Here is a 23,334-nt window from a genome sequence, read left to right on the forward strand (position 1 = left end):
TAGTATAGTATAATACTATATAAATATAGTATATTTCGGTGTCATATAAGGTCAACATTCCTTAGAAATCCATTTGAATATTTAATACATTTTATATATTTCTTATAATTTCTAGAAAATTGCACACAAAATTTGAAATAAAAATTGTCAACTCATGAGGTTGAAGATCATCAAAAATGTCTAAATGTTAGGCAACTCTTTCACTGAACACTGAAGCGGAAAAAGAAAGAATGTACACTATTTGTGACAAGTTTCAAAGCTACTCGTACTCTTGGCATCCAGAAACCAAGAAAACCCAACAAGTGTTCAATGAGTAGATAAGAACATCAGCTCTCATACAGCTACATCTTCAAATATAACACATACATGACTGCACACACTGTCCACACTCAAAGTAAAATTATTTATAAATTGTGAACTTATTTTGATAATTTATTTATGTGTGCACACAGAGAAAGTTCTTTTAAAGTCCTACCTCGCTGACATCGATGCCGTTGTTGACAGACCACGTCGTCTGAAAGCACTCTAGCATGCGCTGCGCGAGAGCCTTGGGCAGTCGATGCACGCGGATGAAGTCTTTGAGGTCTTTGGTACGAGTGTGATAGAGCGAGCGGCGTGAGTACATCCGCTGGATAATGGCCGTCACGTTACCGAAGACCGCGGCATGCATGAGTGCTGGTGGGAGACACAACAAACAAACATTTCAGGTGATTATATAATGAATTTTAACAATGACATTGTTTTGTGACATTATTTATCAATTAAATCCAACAAAATTAGATTAAAATTCACAAAAAATTTATGATATTAATGTTAGTTCATATTAATAATCAGGAAATTCACTTCTTTCACCAAGGTCCATAAAATGAAAGAATATTGTCAATAGATTTAATTTTGATGAAACTGACTTACTGTTAAATTTAAGTACACAATTAGATACCAATTGGTGATCACCAATTACCAAGCAATGCTTAATTTTGTTCGGTCTGTGGTGTAAAAGGTCGCATTAGCAATTCAAGAAAAAACACTTAAGCAAAACATGGTCAGGTCAAAGTGTCTGAATAATTTTGATCCCAAATTTTTTTTTAATCAATTTTACTGGTAGTCCACTGTATGAAGAATTTTTGGGTATAATATGTCACAGTTTACTCTGTAATATGTTTACAGTTTGCTATCCTCACATAAATGAACTAGTGTCCTGCACCCACTAGTAAAAAATGATATCTGGTGTCTGAATTATTTTTGGTTACTTGATAATAAATGTATCTTCAGTTTAAATTAATGGTGTAATGATTTATATTCTGCAGGAAAACTTATCAGAGGACTAATCAGTTCTGATCGTACATGGTCAGCCATTTACAGTGAGAAATAGAGGGTATGCACGACAATGATGTACAAAAAATAGAAAACTTTTTCCTTTGCGCTTTTTGCATACAGGCGTTTTTGTAGTTTACATGGAGACGATAATGCTAGTTTTCAAAAGTTTGTGTTTTCATGCCCTTGCCATGTAAATGAATGGCCAAAGTGCATAAAAAGTTTCCCTTTTATAGTTGAAATCGGTGTTGTGTAAATGGCCCCAGAGACAGATTGCCATTTACACGTTTAAAACTATTGTTCCATTGCAATTATGCAAACATTTAGTCATATAGTGAGAAAGTTTTTGCATCTTGCTCCAGCCTGTTTTCTTTCTATTGTTTGATCTCATTGTCAGTGAACAGCTCAATCTGTTTTTATCTATTCAGTTTACTTTACTTTTTCCTCTGCATATATTCTGTTCAAAGTAACTATTTTCACTCCACACACAAACTCTGTATCATCTATTTATTTAACATTGTGAACTTTGCCAACATGAGTGTAAACAATCAAGAAGGACTAGAGAGTACTCATGGAGTGCTAATTGAAGTCTACATAAATTGTTGTGGAAATTGCATGCTGCTCTTCTGTTCGAGAGCTGCGTTCAGAGTAAGTGGCTGCACCTGGGTTATGTGCCTTTTGAGTGCTTGAAAGAGGTTTGTGCTGAAATCTATGAAAATCTGCAAATAGGGGCAAATAGGGCTACAAAATGAATTTGAGCCATTAAAACCTGTTTCATTCACATGATTCCTGTAGCAAGTACAAATGATTTATCTTGCTGAATTGCTTCTCCAATACAGCATTGAGATTATATCAATACTTTTTATTTATTCTTGAGTTTCAATTTATTCTTGAATTTCAATTTATTCTTCATTCTTGAGTCTCAAACTGTGCAGGCATGAAATCAAACATACTCAAACAAGTGGTATCCACATAAATTGTATCGCACTACTCTAACTAATATCGTTCTATTTTTATTTCTCCAAATGCGTTTTAGGAGAAACAGCTTAAAGGGATAGTTCATATTAAAAATAAACATTTTATCATAATTTACTCACCCTCAAGGTGTTCCAAACCATGGCTGCGTTTCCCAAAAGCATCGTAAGCTTAAAGGGATAGTTCACCCAAAAATTAAAATTAGCCCATGATTTACTCACCCTCAAGTCATCCAAAGGGTATATGATATTCTTTTTTCAGACGAATACAATAGGAGTTATATTAAAAAGTCCTGGCTAATCCAAGCTGTATAATAGCAGCAATTGTTGCTCTGTTTTTGAAGTCCATAAAAAATGCATTTGTCCGTCAAATAACGTGCTCCACACGGCTCCGGGGGGTTAATAAAGGCCTTCTGAAGCGAATCGATGCGTTTGTGTAAGAAAATTATCCATATTTAAAACTTTATTAAGCAAAGTTCACCTTTCGTCTTTATTACCCCCCAGAGCCGTGTGGAGCACGTTATTTGACGGACAGATGCATTTTTTATGGACTTCAAAAACAGAGCAATAATTACTGCTATTATACAGCTTGGTTTAGCCAGGATTTTTTTAATATAACTCCGTCTGAAAGAAGAATTTCATATACACCAAGGATGACTTGAGGGTGAGTAAATCATGGGCTAGTTTTCATTTTTGGGTAAACTATCCCTTTAAGTTGATCATAAAACAATTGCTAACAATGGTCTCTACGATCAACTTACGATTCTTTTGGGAAACGCAGCCCTGTATGACTTTCTATATTCTGTGGAACATTATATAAGATATTTGTATGTGTGTATTTTTTCTTCTCCATTCAGTGAAAGTCAGTTGGATTCATAACTTTTGTCCCTATTAAATTTCATTGTATGGACCAATTAATTTATTTTTTATAATAATAACAATGTGCACGGATAAATCATTTGTACTAAATACAGCAATATTCTATAAAAAAAACTATAATTGTCTATTTTGATTTCATGGTGACTAAGTCAAAGGTAAGAAAGCTAAACTAAGAAAGCTTTAGCTAAGAAAGTGCAACCTCTGAGAAATGTTTCCTCTGGGTTGTGTGGTGGACATCATATTGTTGTCTGGTTAATATAATGCCGTCGTTTGACGTAATTATGGTAATTTTTAGTCTAAGGCATATCAGTGTTCCCCAAATACCCTCTGTGTGTGGGTAGGAGCCCAGCTGTCAGCTGGCTGGGACAGTAATGGCCCTTAGTGGTAGGATTTGGTGACAGATTGATTCAGTGTGCATGTATGTAAGTGTGCATGGATTCAGCCAGTCTTATTTGCCCCTTAAGTGCAATGAAGCCTGAGTTTCTCTCTTCATGGCCCAGAGGACATGCCTTAAAATTCAGTCCACTGTCACAACATCTCCCTCAAAACCACACGGGGCACATGCAACCCAAAAACCATTACAGCTGTCCCAGTAGATAACAAGTAGCTCCATTTCTGTGGCAGTCGAATCCTGGTTATCCTGGTAATCCTAGTTAGCATAAGCTAAGCTAAGCGTAAGATGCCTTTTTATAAAAGTCCACACAAATATGCCAACACTAAAGGTCTGAACCATACAAACAAATACAGATGGAATCAAATCATTTGTTTTGCAAAGAAACAATAAATGCAACATGCAGTGAAACATTCAGAATGTTGGCCATTGACATAAATAGGTAAATGCAGGACTACTGTACAAATACTGTATGTACTCAACGTCATGTTTCTTTAATTATGTGTGAAGATTCTGAGGTAGTTAAACGATGGTCAGTGCTGGGTAGTAACTGATTATATGCAATCTGGATTACGTAATTCCAAACAGATTCCAAAACTTAAATACTTTTAATTAGATTATATTACATGAAAAAAAAAAAATACTCATAATCAGAATACAGTCACTTTTTATTGATCATATGATTACTTAATATTCACAAAATGGAAGTAAATTATTCATAATTCATTGGTTCTGCCTAAATCTTCTTTTTTATATATCTTATCATTTAATCTTTTAATTAATTAATTAAGCTTTTCATAAATTTATGAACAGTAAATTATGAAATGACTGTCATTTTTATTTCTCTTTGTATTTTTTATCAATATGGTACAAGATTATTTCTATTCAAATCAATGTTAAAGTCAAAGGTAATCAAAAGGTAGTCAGATTATATTACCTAAATTGTATAATATAAAAGATACTTTAACTACAATTTTCATCATGTAATTTGTATTCAGTAATGGGTTATAATTTGTAACTACAAAAGTAATCCACCCAGCGCTAACTATGGTCAATAAACCATATACCACTGGGGAAATTTGTTGAAGACCGAGATAATCAATAAGTAGCTAAGCTTAATGAATAACATGGTCAAAGGAAATGTTGGTGCCCTAAAAATGGACCCCGGTGGGAAATGTAGTTTAAAAGTAAATGAGGTCAGATGGATACACAAACTTAATAGTCACTGATGGTTTACTAAAGACTCAAATAACACAAATGAACCTCTGTGTCTTGTCTTATAAACAATGCAGTCCTTTGGGAAATCCAGGAAGTCTATAGGAAGTTTAGACCTTGGGGAAAATGCAGTCATTAGCAAAGTTGACGTGGACTAGTGGTCTTGTAGCCTTCGTTTGCATGTGTATGTGAAATGTCCCAGCTGTAATTTTAGTCTCATGAGCCCCTATTCCACACCCTTTTGTCAGTGTATTATTCAACCAACCATGCAACATATAGATCAAAAAATAGATATAAGATAAGATATAATAGGTTTAACGCTGATCATAATCTTTTTCAGTGTCTGAAATATTTAGAAAGGAGATAATATTTTGTTGTATCTTAAAAAAATTCATTTTATTCATTATTTTATGCATTTGACAATGCTGTTTAAATACTGCATATGTTAATTTAACTGAAACATTTAATTTAGATGATGGTCTAAAATAATATAGATTTTATTTCTCCTTTTTTTTATAGATTATGATCTGTTATTTCGAGTTTTTAATTTAATAATTAAAAAAGATAAGTGACTTGCCAATGACCTGACATTTTTGATAGTGTTGGTATTGTATAAAAAACATATTAGCTGATTAATGCCTTTCAGTGCGCAATATTGCATATAAACAAACACACCAATTTGTATTGTGGGATCATCATGATCTCTTGAACATTTTAACATTCATCATCACTGCTTGATGAGACTAAATCATTTCTCTCAATATTGATGTCTGGTGGGGGTGGAAAAGATAACAGAGGGAACATTTGGATCCCCCCCAAGCTATAAGAGAAGTTATTAAGCCACGTCTTACACAGCGATTAGGGAACGGAGAGCAGGATTCTACCAGAGGGGCACAAGTATATACTTGTCCCAGATACATGATAATCACATAGCAGACAGAAATCATCTTCAACCTTCAACACATGGTTTTTGATTTGGTAAGTATAGACATTCCTGTTAGTGCCATAATTCTATGAGCTTCTCAGTAGCTGATTATCAAAACTGTTTCCCAAAATACTTGGACTAGTGTCTTGAGATCTTTTCTATTGTTGTTGCTCTTGTCTTATATTTAGGTTGTACTTTCTTTTTATCATGAATGTAAAGTTTATAGAACAAATTAAGTTTAGGACTTTTGTAAAAATGAATGTTCATTTACAATTCATTTTATAATATTCTGCCAGATATTTTAAGATGATCAAGGGAAAAAAAAAGAACACTTAATTTCAAGTATCAAAAGATTCAATTATCAATATTTGGAAATATCTCTATTGTGAAACATTATAAATCCAAACCTCACAATCACTGTGTTCTCTTGCACTTACCTCCAATCAGCATGGTGCAGATAGAGAAGATCTTCTCTGAGTCAGTATTGGCTGAGACATTGCCAAAACCCACGCTGGTCAGACTGCTTAAAGCGAAGTACAGCGACGTCACATATGAACTCCGAATCGAGGGCCCGCCTCCCAATACAGCTGCAGTCTGTCCGGCGTTTGAAGTGCTCACCGGCCCCGTTCCTGTTGTGTTCCATTGGCTCGAGTTCCACACAGACTCATGTCCCACCAAATCAGTGCCGTTCAACTGGCTTGAATTGACCACCAATCCATCCAAGATGGTGGGGCGCAGTGAATCAGGAATGAGGGATGCAAGAGGGGACAGGAAGTAGGGGGTGCCCAGACGTTTACCCAGCTCATGCAACCAGCCTATGAGAAAGAGGAAGAAAAAAACCCAAGACACTTTTACATTTACTATTTTGCAGACTCAATTGTTTTGACCAGTGATATTCCCTATAATCCTCATAGTATTATAGTTTTGGAAATTGTGTAATAATCTATTTATAATCTATAACTACCCAAAATTCAATTGGGTTGGCACTTTTATAACTTTTTAAGTGGGTACATGGCCACTGTCCATTGTTCTTAGCTCACTCTCAGAACTGAGCAGATATAGAGCAGCTGTCCCTGTCCATGGTGCTGAACCTGAAGCCTTTTGAATATCAGTTGGTTTGCAGTAGGCTGAACCTTCTTTTGAAGACTCTACTTTTGTTCCCTGTGGGACTGATTCTGTACTATTTTCTCTCTCTCTCTCTCTCTCTCTCTCTCTCTCTCTCTCTCTCTCTCTCTCCATGTTTGTTTGTCTGTAAGCAATAAAAAAATAAAAAAACTTCCCAAATACATGACTTTTCTCATGTACACATACACCAGAAACCTTGGTCATTCCTTTCCTGACATATAACATCCAACGTCTACCTTTTGTCGTCTGTAATACATCTTCATGTGCTAATAGGCAGAAGTGTCCTTCATATGTCCATGGCCAAGATATTTGCTTATATATTGGTTATATATCATATTTGTATATAAAACCTTGACTACTACTAATAATATGCATTAGTAGTCCCATTAAAATATTTACATTAGGAATGATGTGATGATAATATGAATTGATTTTGAATTTTGAATTACACTAATTGTATTTCAAAGGTACCCACTGTATCTCAAATGAGAGCTCACCTCAAAGTAATATAATTGCTTTAATACTTAATAATATTACATATAATAGTTACATTTTGTATATGGTACTAATGGTTTTAGCTGGCAGTATAATGTGCTTTTAAAGCAGGATCTACATTGTGAATTTAAATAACTAGATTTTCAGCTATTTCATTTTAATGAAATAATGTTCCTCACATATTTTCAAGATTACATTTTTAAATTTGTATTTCATAATTACTGTTAAAATTGGCCCAGACTCACAACCATGATTAAATCATGTATAGCAGCTGCATTCATATTAACTTGTAAATAAACAACGTAGAGATAAAGCAGATATTATTTTACATCCAAAGATATCAAAACTTGTTTGAAATCGAGTGTGTGTGGTCCTGGTAAACCCTATGTTATAGGAACAAAATGTCCCCACAAAGAGGGCAATATCTAAAATCCTTGTCCCTGTGGGGACATTGTTGGTCCCCATGAGGAAAACAGCTTATAAATCATACAAAATTATGTTTTTTGAAAATGTAAAAATGTGATGGGTAGGTTAAGGGGTAGGGTTAAGGAATATAATTTACAGTTTGTACAGTATATAAACAATTATGTCTATGGAAAGTCTTCATAAAACATGAAAACCCAACGTGTGTGTGGGTGTGTGTAAGCTGTGGATGTCTGGGCTGACTGGGTGAAGCTGGTGTGTGTTAGTAAGAGAGGTTCCAGACACCACAGAGATTTATGCCAGCTTTCCTGTCAAATTATTTGTATTATTTGAGTTTTTGACAATTCATTTGCACTTGATGACAGTAAAAAAAAAAATTTGTAAAACAAAAAAACAAACAGCCATCAACCAGTGCTTGACATACATACAGCCTCTAGAATGAAAAGCGCAAATGTATTCATGCAAACAGCATTGCCAAAGATTATTTATACCATTAATGCCTGTGATGGAACAGCCTGTAAAGCTATACTAGGGCAACTGAATCAGTGTCGGTTGAGGAAGGTGAGGGAGACTGATGTGCAAGAAGAGGATATTAAAATGCTTGTAATAACAAGACTGAAAGGATAATATATTTTTAATAGTGGGCAATATATGTTCTCTTCCAAACCACTTGAGAAAGAATCAAGAAGTTTGACTGATTTGACACTGGAATTTTTGGAGCCAATCCTCTCTAGTCTCTCAAGGTCTCTCTGCTGGGAAGCTAGCCATTAAAAAGAACAGTGTTCTGCTGAGGTGAGGGCAGTGAAGTGAGTGATATGGAGAAAAAAAGACAGAGCGGGAGGCAGAGAGCAACACGAGTTCAATCAGTTCCTGGAGGAACAGTTCCTGGAGGAACCTTTGATCATTGATACAGCAGAACTCCAATCCATTTTTTTTATTTCCCCATTTCCAACAAAGATAGAAGAAAAAAAGCACTACTCAAAACTACTTCAAATGTTCATTATTATCAATAACACTATCTCAATTTTGCACAAAGGCAAATAATAATAGCTGTCAAGAGCCTATCTGAAACTGGTACACACCAGATATAATAAAACAGCTTTTTGTAAATCTAGTACATTTACAATATTCTACATTCACTATTTGAAAGCCGAACTGTTGAACATTTGAGTCTCATTACACATTGGATGTGTCTTGTATTTCGGTGCTAAATATTCCATCTGATGTGCAGAATGCTACAAACGTTAATTTCCACTAGCAAAACTAAATGTGTCAAGACAGCCTCATGTGCTTAATATTTAATGGTTGGGCAATGTAAAAGTGGGCGAGAGGGAATGGTGGGGTGACATTGCTGGCACACCAGCAGAGACTGGATATTGGAGCAGTATCCTTGCATTTCAGTGGAACATGTGGATAAAATTTAAACCGTTGGCCAGTAGCCAGTGTGGTATAGTGGTCAGTTAGGGCTCAGATGTGCCTGAGGTTACTACTGATGCTGAGGCTAATCAAAATCCCTTTCATTAAACATGACAGATGGTGTTAGACTTTGGGCATATTGCAGGCGATTTTCTACGAATAAATTCTCAAACATTGTGTGTGAATAGGTTGGACACAACCACATTTTAAGGAGGCTTTTGTGTATGATAACAACACCAAATGTTATCCAATGCCACTTATGGATCTCACCAAGTATCAGGAATTTAATTAATTTATATATTATTTTCATTTAATACAGTTGTGGCCAAAATTATTAGAACACTTGGCATCTTGGAGTCATCTTATTGGGCCTGAATTTATTTTCCTATTAACTATTGCCAGAACTACCTGCGATGGAAGGAATCTGCTGGAACATTGAACATGATGTACAGGCCCCCTCAAAGTCCAGACCTACACCCCATCGAGCACATTTGGGGCAAGTAGGAAAATAAACTGGACAGATCTATTGGGATAACATTAGTTTTGAATTTCTTAGAGAAAATATATTGACACTATGCCAGAGAGATGCTGCTGTAATTGCTCCAAAAGGTGGACATACCAAATAATAAAGTTAAAAGTGGATAACAATGACTCACTTCATCTGATATTTGATGGTCAGAGTAACCATCTGCATGTTTCATGAACATTATGAAATAAAATCATATTTTATCTGTCAGGTGTTCTAATAATTTTGGCCACCACTGTATATATCAATTTATATTTATATATGGGTGTGTATCTTTGAAACAATTCACAAATCGGTTTCTGTCAATTCAATTTAAAAATTGGTTTCTATCGATTCAATTTAATTAAACACTGAACACGATTCGATTCAGTGACTGAGCAATATCACACAGGCATTAGTACTGTTGTAAGTAACTGGATCAACAGTACAATTATGAGTGTGATATTGTTTATGAAACGGCTGAGTAAAAGCATTTCTTATTAATGAGTGTCTCAGGGCAACACACAGCAGTGATGTTCCAGTTAAATGAATGATACAATGACTCCATGATAAAGACAGTCACGTCTACTACCGCCTCATGTGCTTAATATTTAATGGCTGTGTAATGTACAGTAGTAACTACTGTAACTACGTATCCTACAGAAATAGTCAGTACAAAGTCAAATCAAAATGGAGGACCATAACTAAATGTTGTATCAAATTAATTTATAAGACTCCTTACATACTTTCCCTAGTTTATCGTAGCCACGGAAAAAAGAGGATTAACCTTTAATAAATCCGGTCCTATGAGATTCATGCTGTCTAGATCAAATCAATGTCATCATGCACTCTTCTCTGCACTACAGCCATTTATTTTACCCTTGGTCTTTTTTTCTCTTTCATGTGGAGAGCAGCACATGGAAGACTGAGAGAGAGGTTCATTTCTAAGTCAAATTGATACAGTAATTTACATGTTCATGAACAAATGTGAAAAAGGTAAGTTTGTTCAGACTTGACACAGCACGTGAAGAGAATGTCTTCAATCGGAGACTGTCTCATCTGTTATTTTGAGGTGTGCCGTTAAAAAGCCAGAGAATGTTCTGTCCTAACAAAACACATTACATCTGGCTAGTTTTTTCAGTGTGTCTTCAGTGATTTCTTGCCTCAAAAGTAATTTGCACCTCTTTTAAAAAGCACACATGCAAGATATTTGTAATAGGAAGTTTTTTTTTTGTCAGACACATGAAGAGGTTGTTGTACATTTTCAATGTAATAAGCATATTAGTGGACAGACATTTTCAATAATGATCCTTGTGTATGAGGCACTGTGAAAAGAACTCTTTCACACGTGAAAATAAATCAAATGGTTTCTGTCCAATTTAGACTAACAAAACAAGGCCAGCATCTGATCTGTTAGACAGCGGTACTTATGCTAATCTACTAACTGCCTTAGAGTTTTTCCATTTCACTGGTTTTACAAAACATCTAGTAAAGATATTCAATATTTTTAGAACCATAATTTTGATTTTAGCTCAGCCAGTCCAAGGGAAAAAAACTGCATTCAAAAGTGACCTAAAGAATCTGTTTACATGAATTTGAAAGATTGAAACAGCTATGTTGAAGATTTCTAAGTTTGCAGATATGATACTCACCAATGTCCCAGGAACCCAGGCTGTTGTTCTCAATCTCGCTGCGCCCGATGATGTACCAGACACAGGCCATCCAATGTGCCAGCAAGCCAAACATGGACATGAGTAATGTGAGTACAACTGCGCTGTACTGGGAGTAGCGCTCCAGCTTTTGCAGCAAGCGTAGAAGCCGTAACAATCGAACAGTCTTCAGCAGATGAACTCCAAAGTACTAAACACACAGAGATTGAATGCATAGTTCAAAAGAAAATTAAAGTATTATTTAAGATGGCATGCCAAGCATCATATGAAATGTGGTGTCCCACAAAGCTCTGTGTGAGACCCCTTAAAGGCACAGTATGTAGTTTTCGCTGCTGGAGGTCGAATATTCAAAACAATAACAAAGGCCACTGCCAATGGAAATCAACACAATGGCACTCACAAATCATGTTCATGGATGAGGTAATGAGATAAAGTTTTATAACCATTACATTTGATCACATGATTTTATTTCATTTTAATGAATTATCCATAAGTAACGTAATATTTAATGCTAAACTGCTAATCATGCATGTCACTTCATTTGTTGAATTAAATGATGGGGTAATGCAGCACAGTTTTACATGTTCAAAACAATCACACTTAAAGGGTTAGTTCACCCAAAAATGAAAATTCTGTCATTAATTACTTACCCTCATGTCGTTCGACACCCGTAAGACCTCCGTTCATCTTCGGAACAGAAATGAAGATATTTTAGTTGAAATCTGATGGCTCTGAAATGCCTCCATTGGCACAATGGCACTTTACACTCTCAACCCTTAAAAGGTACTAAAGACGTCGTTACAAAGTCCATCTCACTACAGTGGTTCTAAAATAACTTTATGAATCGGCGAGAATAGTTTTTGTGCGCAAAAAAACCCTAAATAACGACTTACATAGTGATGACGATTTCGAAGCGTTATGAATCAGCGAGTCGAATCAGTGGTTTGAATCGCCAAATTTCAGCAGTTTGGCGGTTTGACACGCGATCCGAATCATGATTCGGCTCACTGATTCATAACGCTTCAAAGCTTCAAGATGCCTTGTTTTGAAATCGTCATCACTATGTAAGTCGTTATTTAGGTTTTTTTTGCGCACAAAAACTATTCTCGCCGATTCATAAAGTTATTTTAGAACCACTGTAGTGAGATGGACTTTGTAACGACGTCTTTAGAACCTTTTAAGGGTTGAGAGTGTAAAGTGCCATTGTGCCAATGGAGGCCTTTCAGAGCCATCAGATTTCAACTAAAATATCTTCATTTCTGTTCCGAAGATGAACGGAGGTCTTATGGGTGTCGAACGACATGAGGGTAAGTAATTAATGACAGAATTTTCATTTTTGGGTGAACTAACCCTTTAAAGTACATTTGAAGCAACCCACAGCATTTGCAAAAGGGCTGACTTACTATTTATGTATAACATGTACTGTATTTATTTACACCGCCATAGACTTGTTCACCAGACTTGTTAAACAGTGTTAGGAAATGCCACACTGATATTGATCCTCTTATTATCCTCTTGTCCAAAACTCCTCTTGGGTCATTTGATTCACCCGTACGTTTACATTTCTTGGAGTTATCTTTGGTGACAGAACCTGCTGCAAATAACGAATTGTGGTGCATGACAACATGGTTTCTACGGCAGTAAAATTTTATATATCTGAATATTGAATTAAATAATTGAATATTGCGAATATCTCTGGATTTAAACATTGTTGGAAACATTTGGGATAACACAAGAACACAATGAACAAAATAAATAACTGTGGTAGTGTTTTTTTAGAGATTTGAATGCAAAGATCTTACATACTGTGCCCTTAAATTAGCAAAATTAACACTTACCACACTGACATTGAAGGCATACAACAGGTCAAAAGGTAGCGCAGCAATCAGGTCCACAAAGAGCCAGGTGGTGACATAATGCACACAAATAGATCGTGCATCATATACCACCTGGCCTGATGTGCTCACAAATGTGGTGCGAAAGTTTAGCAAAATATCTGTCACAGGGAAATAAAGAAAAAAAGATTTGCAGAAAAATAGAAGACACAGATATTCCATTAATATTAAAGCACAGAAAACTGTATTTTAATCATTACCTCGTTCAGTGACAGGTTATAATAAGTTTGGTCTGGGTAGTAACTATAATGCTATTTAATGGAAATTGCAATTGCAGCAAATACAGTAGCTCAGTTTAGTACATAGTTTTAGGCACTTATTTGCAAATGTTTTGATGATACAAATAGTTTTTCTACATTATGAAACTGTGTTTAATGGGCAGAAACAGATTCTGTCATTAAACACTAACTGCTCTTAAGCAGGGCTAAAAAGCTTATCCACACACTGTGGATTTCTAATATAAAAGGTAATGACTGGAGATATGATGTTTTTTCTAATTTATCTGTATAGGAGTATATCCTTAACCTGTATGGCAATAGTTACAGATAGGAATCATACTTTACTAATAAATGAATTTGACAACAGGCTTTCTGAAGAGTAGAATATTTGTAGAATTGTCCTTCAAAATCTTTTCAATTACTTTCATGTTTGTAAGGCTTTAGAAATGCTAGATGTGTTTAAATGACATCTGCTTAGTAACATCTAGAACTTTTTACTAGCTCAGAAGTAACTGAAAGTTGTCTGGCTGTATATTATCTCTGTGATATAAAAGACTGTCTGCACAGCACGCAAACCTGAACAATAACAGAATTGTGTGTTACAATTCTGGGTACTTTATTAGCAGGCTATGGGATCAGAAGACATTTAATATCACCCAGGTAACATTACTGAGACAGAACAAACTAATGACACTACAAAAAGACTATAGCACTGAGGGTTGAGCCTTACCTAACATGAAAAGGATTTCCACAAGGATGTCGCTCACACTTGGTGGACTTCTAGGGGTCGATGCCTCATCCCGTCCACCGACGACAGTAAAACAGACATTGTAGGGCACAGTAACTGCTACATAAAAGGTCGCTAATAGGATCAGCCAATCCCAGCCAGCTTTGAAGGTGCCATAATGGAGAAGAATGAAACGGCTCTTCTGAATGGCTGCCACTTTGTACTCTGGGATGGGTGGCTTCTCACCGAACATGTTCTAAATGATAGCAATAATCAGATAGAAATGTTTAATGAATCATAGGTTACATTTTTTATTTGAATCAATATTTATTAGTTAAATAAATTAATACCTTTGAGAAGCAGTAAATGACATGAAATGTCACATCGATGACTTTTTCTCATAACTGAACACAGCATTATTTATCTACAAGCTTTACAAGGTCATTTTTGTATTTTATACTTTAGTTATTCTTGAACGATTCTCAAGTTCTATATAAATGGTGTAAATATTATACTGCTGATGTGGGGCAGGCTAGGGGTAAATCCACATTTATAGCATAAGACGCATTTATAGCAACTTAGGGCCCTATCATACACCCGGCGCAATGCGACACCAGACAAGACGCAAATGTTTTTTGCTAGTTTCAGCCCGATGCAGTTATTATTTTCATGTCCAGCACCACTTTGTTTAAATAGCAAATGCAGACGCGCCCATCTGTTCACCCATGGGCGTGCTGGTCTGAAAACGAGGTGTGTTCAGGCGCCATTAAAACCTGGTCTAAAGTCAATAGTATTTGCAGTATTTTTTGTGTTATTTAAAGAGTGCCTTAGTAAGATGCGCCTATAGGCGGGTGCACAACGTGCGTACACTCTGCTTATTACACACGCAGCAGCACACAAACATTTTTAAATATTAAAAATAAAAGGATTCCTCTCTGGAGAAGCGTTTAGTCTTTCTGCTCGCAAATTCTGCAATGTAAATAGAGAATCCGCCATGGTGCAAGCGCAACTGGCTTTTAAAGGGAATGGGAAATGAGACTCTGTTGGATTATTGCATGTTATGCCCAAAACACACCCATGGCTCATTAAGAGACTAGGTGCAACCCTTTTAGACTATGCGCCTGGGGCGCCAACCGTTTTTTCCGTCGTTAAACTAGCAAAAGTGGATTCAGACACGCCCTAGTGCACCTGCACCATGCGTTTCAGACCATGCGCTCAGATCGTCAAAATATGGCCCTTAGAGTTTATGGACTTACATTGTTGATCTTAAGTTTGCTCTTGTCTTGTTTCTGCAGGTGTCCAGACAGCTGGTAAAGCACAGCTCTACTGCGCCGCCGGTTGGAATTGAAGCCCGGTGGCCGCGTGACCTTGTGCACCTCCAACCCCGTTTCCTCATCTAAGAAGAGAACAGCCATATATCATTGTAATTTATTTCCTTTCAGAATCGTTTTGCTCAACACAAAATAACATCAAGGTATTCCAGAAAAACAAAAAATAACACATGTAGCTTTACTGCACATCAGTAAATCATGAGCACCGATTTGCACCATTATTTCACTGAAGTAATTAGAAAAGTCTACCTTAATTTCCTACCCATAATCTTCTGCACAAACAGAAATTGACACTGGAATCACGATGACATATACCCATTAGCATGCTGTCTGATCAATGCAAATTACATTTGCATTCATTAGTTTATCAAAGGTTTGTAAATATGACAAAAGAGTAATGTATCCAATGTAAAACTGAAAAAAAAAAAACACTTATTCCTTTGAACAATTGTGAACACAGCTAGACAACACCATGGGAAATAAACAGTCAAATGTATAATGGACGATTAAAGCTATTAGAAACCAAGAAAAAAGATGCTAATTTAGTTTGTAATTCAATTGTATCCTCAGTTTGTGCTTGTTCTCCTTCCCTCTCTAAGGCTACCAGACTCTCATTCTATTCACTGCACCAAGTGTATTCAGAGATATTTTGAAAGATGGTGTGATTCTTTGGCTTAATAGCCATAATTTGTTTTTAAATCAACAGTTCGCCCAAACATAAAAATTCTATCATTTTACTCTTATCTCATGCCATTCCCTACCTGTATGATTTGCTTTAGTCCATGGAACACAAAAGGGACATTTTATTTTGGTTGCTTTTTCACAACAAAAACATCTCAAGGTCCAAAAATGACAAAAAAAAAGCAGTATTTTAAACAATTGAAGACTTCAGATGCAAAAGCCTCTAAGTCCGCCTGATGTTTTTCTTTAGAAAAAGCATTTTTGTCAGGCTTCTATGTATAGGTTTCTACCTAAGTACGGGTACTTCTGAATGGGTTGAGGCTGGGATTTAGTGTATTTTAATGTATTTTATGAACGTATACTATATGCAGAGAGCATTCACTCAGTATCGTTATCTAATTTTTATTGCAATATTTTAGAGGCTTTTGCATCTGAACTCTTCAATTGTGTTAAATAATGATTTACATTTTAGTTTGTTCCTCGGAGAAACCCATGTATGACTTTGAAAGACTTGGAAGAATATAGCAAGGTTTTTTTTTTTGGGGGGGGGGGGGGGATTTTTAAAATAAATTTAAAATGTAATTTATTCCTGTGATGGCAAAGCTGAATTTGTATCATTACTACAGTCTTCAGTCACATGATCCATCAGAAATCATTCTAATATGCTGATTTGCTGCTCAAGACACATTTCTTATTATCAATGTTGAAAACAGGTGTGCTGCAAAATATGTTTGTGGTAACCATGATCATTTGTTTTACAGAATTATGTGATGAATAGAAAGTTCAAAAGAACATTATTTATTAGAAGTATATTTTTGTAACATTTTAAAAATCTATACTGTCTATTTTGATTAATTTATATCCTTGCTGGAAAAAAAAAATCAGTAAAAAAAAAATCATACTGACCCCAAACGTTTGAACAGTGCGTATTATCTTTTCCGTTCTGTCCAAAATTTGCTCTCTTCTCATATGCAAACTAACATGTTCACCAAGCCTTGACTGAAGTGTTGATTTTAATTGAGGACTTCAGTTTACATTTCAGTTTCTTTGTCAGTTTCTTGTAACTAGATGTCTTACAAATCTTCCAATTTATTTTTAGAACTTTCCAAATCCTTATTTCATCCATTTTTATTATAATTATTGGCTTTTCCCCTTTATTATATGTCTAATATTTTTTTTTTTTAAAGAACATTTGGCTTAAGTCAACATAATTAAGATTGATTCCAATTATTCACTTTTAATGAGTTGACATCATTGACCACATATACTATTCCTAGTGCCAGTACAATGTTCATCTATCAGCCAAATGAACAGTAACCGTGCTTTGGCTCAAGCTCAGGCCACTAAATGGGGCTTCACACCTCTGTGCCAAGCTTTCTTCCCAACCCTCCCTGTGTCTTGTGCGTGTGTTTTCATCTCTCTATTTATCAGTCTACTGCTTTCTCTCTCTCTCTCTGGGGAGGAGAGGTGTCAGGATTACTGTAACAGCTAGCACCACATGAGATGCTGCTGGCATGTATAGAAGCATCCACAACGCATGATTCAGTAGCCAAGAACGAGTGAGCGGGAATGAGAAACAGAGGATGGGATGAGCTTGCTAAATATGACATTGACAGGACCAGGTGTTCATAGTATGTGTGTATATGAATATTAGTGGAATTAAGGGGAAATGGGCGTCTCGTATTAAGCTTTGTAGAGCACCCCATACAAGTAGGGGTGGGCGATATATTGGTAGACACGATCTACCCATAGAAATTTGTCAACTGATAGAAATTGAGCTATTTTGAACTTTTATTTCGCCTGCTTGATAAATCCCAACATGTAGGTAGCAACACTCACCTCTTTCTGGGCTCTGTTCTTCATCTTGGACTTTCTTGTTGTCTGTTATGTCCTTGTGTGATACTAGAAAGAGCACCACCTCTCCCTTCTCATTCTTAATGGGCACGATATCCAGAAGACACCAGAACTGAGTTCCTGTCACAACATAATATCAGCCGTCAGAGTTAACATTCAATGTGAACATTCAATATTGACACACATTTATTGACAGGCATTTACTGAGCCTTATATTTAGACCAGACTTCATGTTTAAAATGTGGCATAGATCCATAAATGGCTTGATAAGACCTTTTCTACTTTTTGCTTTTAGTCTAAATCAGAACTCAGTTTTGTCAGTTTGTCTCGGATGGCTTTAACAATTGAATTTCCTTATCGATTAGTTGGGTCTTTGTGCTCAGCACAGGTTTTTACTATCGCAATGTGACGTCACTACTGGAGATTATCTATTTCAATGAGGAAAAACATTTTAGAAAATTGGGGAGTTCACAGAGCCAGTCGCAATGCAAAACACTGCACTACGCAAGTTTGGGGACACTATTTTAAACACTCAAAGAATTGAATGAGCATATAGATTTGTGTAGATCCAGATAATTTATATATAATTTATTTTACTGTCAAGTATTTATGTAAACTGATGTTTGTCAGTAACATCCATCCATACGTGTGCTGCTTACACATTTAGTCTTTTGACAGGAGAGCAGAACATGCCTTGACTCCTGCACTCAGAATTCATTGTTGTGTGTCTGTGTTTGTGTGCGGGCATGCGTGCCTTCTGCAGGTATTTTGCAGCTGCTCAACATTATACCACAGCATCATTCCATGCCTCATTAAATCAAAACGGAGAGAAACAGAAAGAAAGAGGTAGAACATGCTTGGCTGGAGGTTGGAGTCCCTAATGATACACTGTTTTGTGTGTGTGTGTGTGTTTGTGTGTGTGAATCATCAAGCCCTTTCATTAGGCACAGCTTGAGTCAAGAGAAGTAAATTTCAATAAAAAATAATACATTTCATTGAACCAGCAGTCAGAGACTATAGACCACATAATACAGTGAGCAATGAGTTCAAAACAAAGCACTTAATAACATCTAAATTACAACATACAAACATATGAATAAAGCATGCCACTGAAAATATCTAAATACAATATATTGATTTGTGCCACATGTGGTGAACAGCTAAAATGTACAATGATTAAACAGCTACTGTTTGACTGTACAATGGATGCAAGATTATGATTGGTCTAAAGGGTCAGCGATTGTTCTTAAACTTCACATAAGAGCTCTTTAATACACTAAATGAACTACCATTGTATCTCAAAGCAACTGTGCATTATGTATTGCTATTTCCAGTTGAACAAATCAGACTGAACTATCTGAAAAAGTTTGCGGCTCGAGTTAGCAGAGATCTACAAGTTACTTTCGGACATGCCTGACAGTCACTCCTGCCAACTCATTCAGCACTCCAGTTTGTCTAAGAGTACACTGAACTGAGAACAGTCTTTCGGACATATATGACATGTTGAGAACTGTCAGCCGAGGGTTTCATAAAGGGAGCAAAATGTATGTTTGTAATGTCTTTTGCTGAACAGCATTAAGTATAATAAAACAAATAGCAAATACAATCTGATGGCAGTAGTTGTCGCGTGTCAATAGCAGTACACTGATAGTAGTTCTCTCTCAAGTCAAGAATCGATAAATGGTTACGGTTCTCGAGTCACCAGTACACTGAACTAAGGAAAAAGTTCAAACTCAGAAATATCATCGAAGAACCGATGATTACAATTTATAAGGTGACGTAGTTCCATTGTAGTTCCTCAAATAAGTACTGAGAAGAAAAAGAAAGATAGAAAAAAAGAAAGAAAGTCATAAGCAGTCAAAATATTGTTAAAACCCTTAATATAATGGATATTTAATTAACAAAAAAACATTTACAAAGCAGTCCAGTTACATTTTATTTTAAGGTTACAGTGTAATTATATATTTAAGTACTGAGTAATATTAATTAACTACATGTGATTACTATAGGGGTTAGGATTAGGGTTTGGTTTGGTTTAGGGTTAGTTGCATGTTATTATGTAGAATTTACTGTTATTACTATAATAACTTAAGTACATGTAACATATGTAACAAGGACATTGTAAAATAAAGTGTTACCAGCAGTCCTTTAAATGCTATCCATAAGACACTTTAATTCTATCCAGTTATTTCAGCAGTGTAAAATTACCTATTTTTGAGTCTTCGTCTTTTTATTTGGTATATTTATGTTTTATTTAGTTGTTTCAAAGTGATAATTGAATGTGCATTTGACAGTCTGTTGAGCTCTTCATCTCACAGAGGACTGACAGTGTCTCAATGCAAAATGGCAACTGAGGGAATTTACAGCAGTCTTGCAACTATGATCTTCTATTCCCTTTGAACCATGTACAACTTCAACCTGAACCTGCGAGCCATGAGATGTACGTGAGCTGTGTTTCGTGAGCACCACAGTATTTAGAAGTCCTTTGACTCAGTGACAAAGTGACAGGAGGGTTGTTGGGACTGGTGTACAGAGGAAATGTGACAGAGGAAGCATTCGGAATACTGCATGGGACTGCAGTGGCATGTTCAGACAATCCACAATCAACCCTTTCCAACTGGATAGAATACACAAATTGGCTATTTTCTTTGAAAAGGCAACAAACAGCTCCTGAGGATCTCTTACAAACCAGCCAAATGAATGAATCGGACTCAACACTGCTCCCGCAGTGTGCTCTCTGAATTTGGGCACTGAATTGGAGGCAAATTTCCCCTGATGCATGTTGCACAAATGCTAAATTAAAGTGAATCGGGTGAGAAATCGTGTGTCTGGAAAACATTTTGCGAAAAACGTCTGCCAGATTCTCCCTACCTGTTCTGGTGTCTGATGGGGTTTGACAGAGAGATCTACGCTGTATGTTCACAGCAATTCACAGTGGTCTCCTGGAACACGGATGGAATCGTTTTCTTTTGACCGCAGGAGGGTAAAAACGTGGATGGCATTAACTAAACGACACGCTGCGATCTTTATGTGTATCATGTTCAACATGAAACAAATCAAGCCATCGTCATCTCTGAGCCATTGTTTATCCAAGGCTGGTTTAAAGGCATATTGTGTTATTTTCGGGGGAAATCGCTGAGGGAGAGAAAAGGGCTGTTGAATTATGATGTAATCATAATCTATGCTCAGCTGCTTCAGACACACGTTAAAGAACGAAGTTAATTTGTTCAAATAAATGGATTGTCTGGACTGAAAGGGTATTTGTTTGGTCATCTACTGTGAGGGGTGAGCTCAAGATTACTCCTAAAGTGAGCCATTGTAAATGTGTTTTCCTTTCAGATCAGTTGATTATAAGATCAGGCTGCATTTATTCAATTTGTACATCCATTTTATTATCCATAAAATGCCTAGCACTCCCAATTCATAATTGAATTGTCTAAATGTTGATCAATAAGTAAGGGATAATGTACAGTACATACTCACATCTTACTTGTTACACAGCTACTTTAACTAAATGCACATTAAATATCGATTTGAGGTGAAATTTTGTTTTTATTAGACAGCGGAGAGAATCTAACACAGCTATGTTAGAAATCTTTTTTGTTACAGTCAATCATGTAAGATTTAACAGCAGAATTGACCAATTGTGTCAAGATCTAAAGAAAATACTGGGTTGATTAAATTTAAAAAATCTTATTCAGTGCATACCTTCTTTTATTTTAATCCCTCCATCACTGTTCCTCATGCCTTTGTGTTAAATAATTGATTTCTTGCCTGCAGCTATGCCTGCTGTATCACTCTAATCAAGTCAGCACATAAAACATTTATTTCTGATTAATTGATTTTAGATTTTGGCTTGATTTGGTGTCCCCATCCACAGTGTACCTGTAGTGATTAAATCTAACCTCCTTAAAGGGATAGTTCACCCAAAAAATGAAAATTAGCCCATAATTTACTCACCCCCAAGTCATCCTAGGTGTAAATGACATTCTTCTTTCAGACGAATAAAATCGGAGTTATATTACAAAAGTCCAGGCTAATCCAAGCATTAGAACAATGATTCATAGTTGCTCTGTTTTTGCAACGTCCATAAAAGTCCATAAAAAATGCATCTGTCCGTCAAATACATGCTTCATGCGGCTCCGGGGTGTTAATAAGGCCTTCTGAAGCAAAGCGAATCGAAGCAAATATTAATATTTTTAACTTTATCAAGTAAACTTTCGACCGACCGCATTCCATGAAAAAGTGTTGAATGTTGAAAGTGAAACTCAAGATGCGTACGTGACGTCATGACGAGCGGACCTGGTCGCGTTGGTCTTTCGATCGGCAGGGTAACTTTCAAAAATTTTTCCATAAATTGAACAGGGAAGGCGGTCGGTCGAAATTTTACTTGATAAAGTTTTAAATATGGATATTTTTCTTACACAAATGCATTGATTCGCTTCAGAAGGCCTTTATTAACACCCCAGAGCCGCGTGGAGCACGCTATTTGATGGGCAGATGCACTTTTTATGGACTTCAAAAAGAGAGCAACTATGAATCAAATTCAAATGCTTGGATTAGCTTGGATTTTTGTAATATAACTCAGATTTTATTCGTCTGAAAGAAGAATGTCATATACACCTAGGATGACTTGAGGGTGAGTAAATTATGGGCTAATTTTCATTTTTGGGTGAACTATCCCTTTAATAAACCTCTCTCCCTTTCTGAATGCAGATCACATGTAGCTCAAAAATAATAATAATAATGATGATAATAATAATTTTAATTTATAATAAAATTGATAATGACATTATTGATATTAATGTAAAATTATAAACAAATTCATTAATTTTGTTTTGGGAAATTGGGATAGACTAATCCTAATTTTGCATGCTACTTAGGATGGATGTTATGGGAATTGGGATGAAGTCCTGGTCATTTGCTTTTGGTGCTGGAGACAAAGGCATGGGTCACACTTTATACTAGATGTATATAACTTCTTTTTTCTTACATAAAATAATATGTACAATGTAGTTATTGTGTCCATATTGTATTGCAAAACACTTTTGCTGCTATTGTGGTGGGATACGGGTAAGGTTAGGGACTGGTTTGGTTGTATGGGTAGGTTTAGGGGTGGGTTAAAGGTCCCATGGCGTGGATTTTTTTTATTATTTTAAAATGTTTCCTGAGGTGTACTTATATTGTTAGTATGATTTTTACATCACAAAATGTCATAATTTAGAAATAAAATGAATTTTTTCTATCTTGATATTAGTCCTCTGGCTTGAATGCTCTGTTTCAAGGGGCGTGTCTG

General features: G+C 35.9%; 1 protein-coding gene across 1 annotated transcript in view; it reads right to left on the minus strand.

Moving 5' to 3' along the window:
• kcnh3 (potassium voltage-gated channel, subfamily H (eag-related), member 3) overlaps positions 1-23,334 on the minus strand; it is a gene marked incomplete at its 3' end in the record, with an annotated part of 131,821 nt that overhangs the window by 22,077 nt on the left and 86,410 nt on the right. The window contains exons 3-9 of the mRNA XM_079821500.1: positions 18,024-18,158; positions 15,429-15,568; positions 14,176-14,428; positions 13,171-13,328; positions 11,315-11,522; positions 6,136-6,513; positions 476-675 (exon numbers count right to left, since the gene is read on the minus strand). Of these exons, the coding sequence (XP_079677626.1) occupies positions 476-675; positions 6,136-6,513; positions 11,315-11,522; positions 13,171-13,328; positions 14,176-14,428; positions 15,429-15,568; positions 18,024-18,158 (1,472 nt within the window). The remainder of the gene's footprint in view (positions 1-475; positions 676-6,135; positions 6,514-11,314; positions 11,523-13,170; positions 13,329-14,175; positions 14,429-15,428; positions 15,569-18,023; positions 18,159-23,334) is intronic.

Source organism: Gobio gobio (assembly GCF_949357685.1).
Source record: "Gobio gobio genome assembly, chromosome: 7".
NCBI classification, from domain to species: Eukaryota; Metazoa; Chordata; class Actinopteri; order Cypriniformes; family Gobionidae; genus Gobio; species Gobio gobio.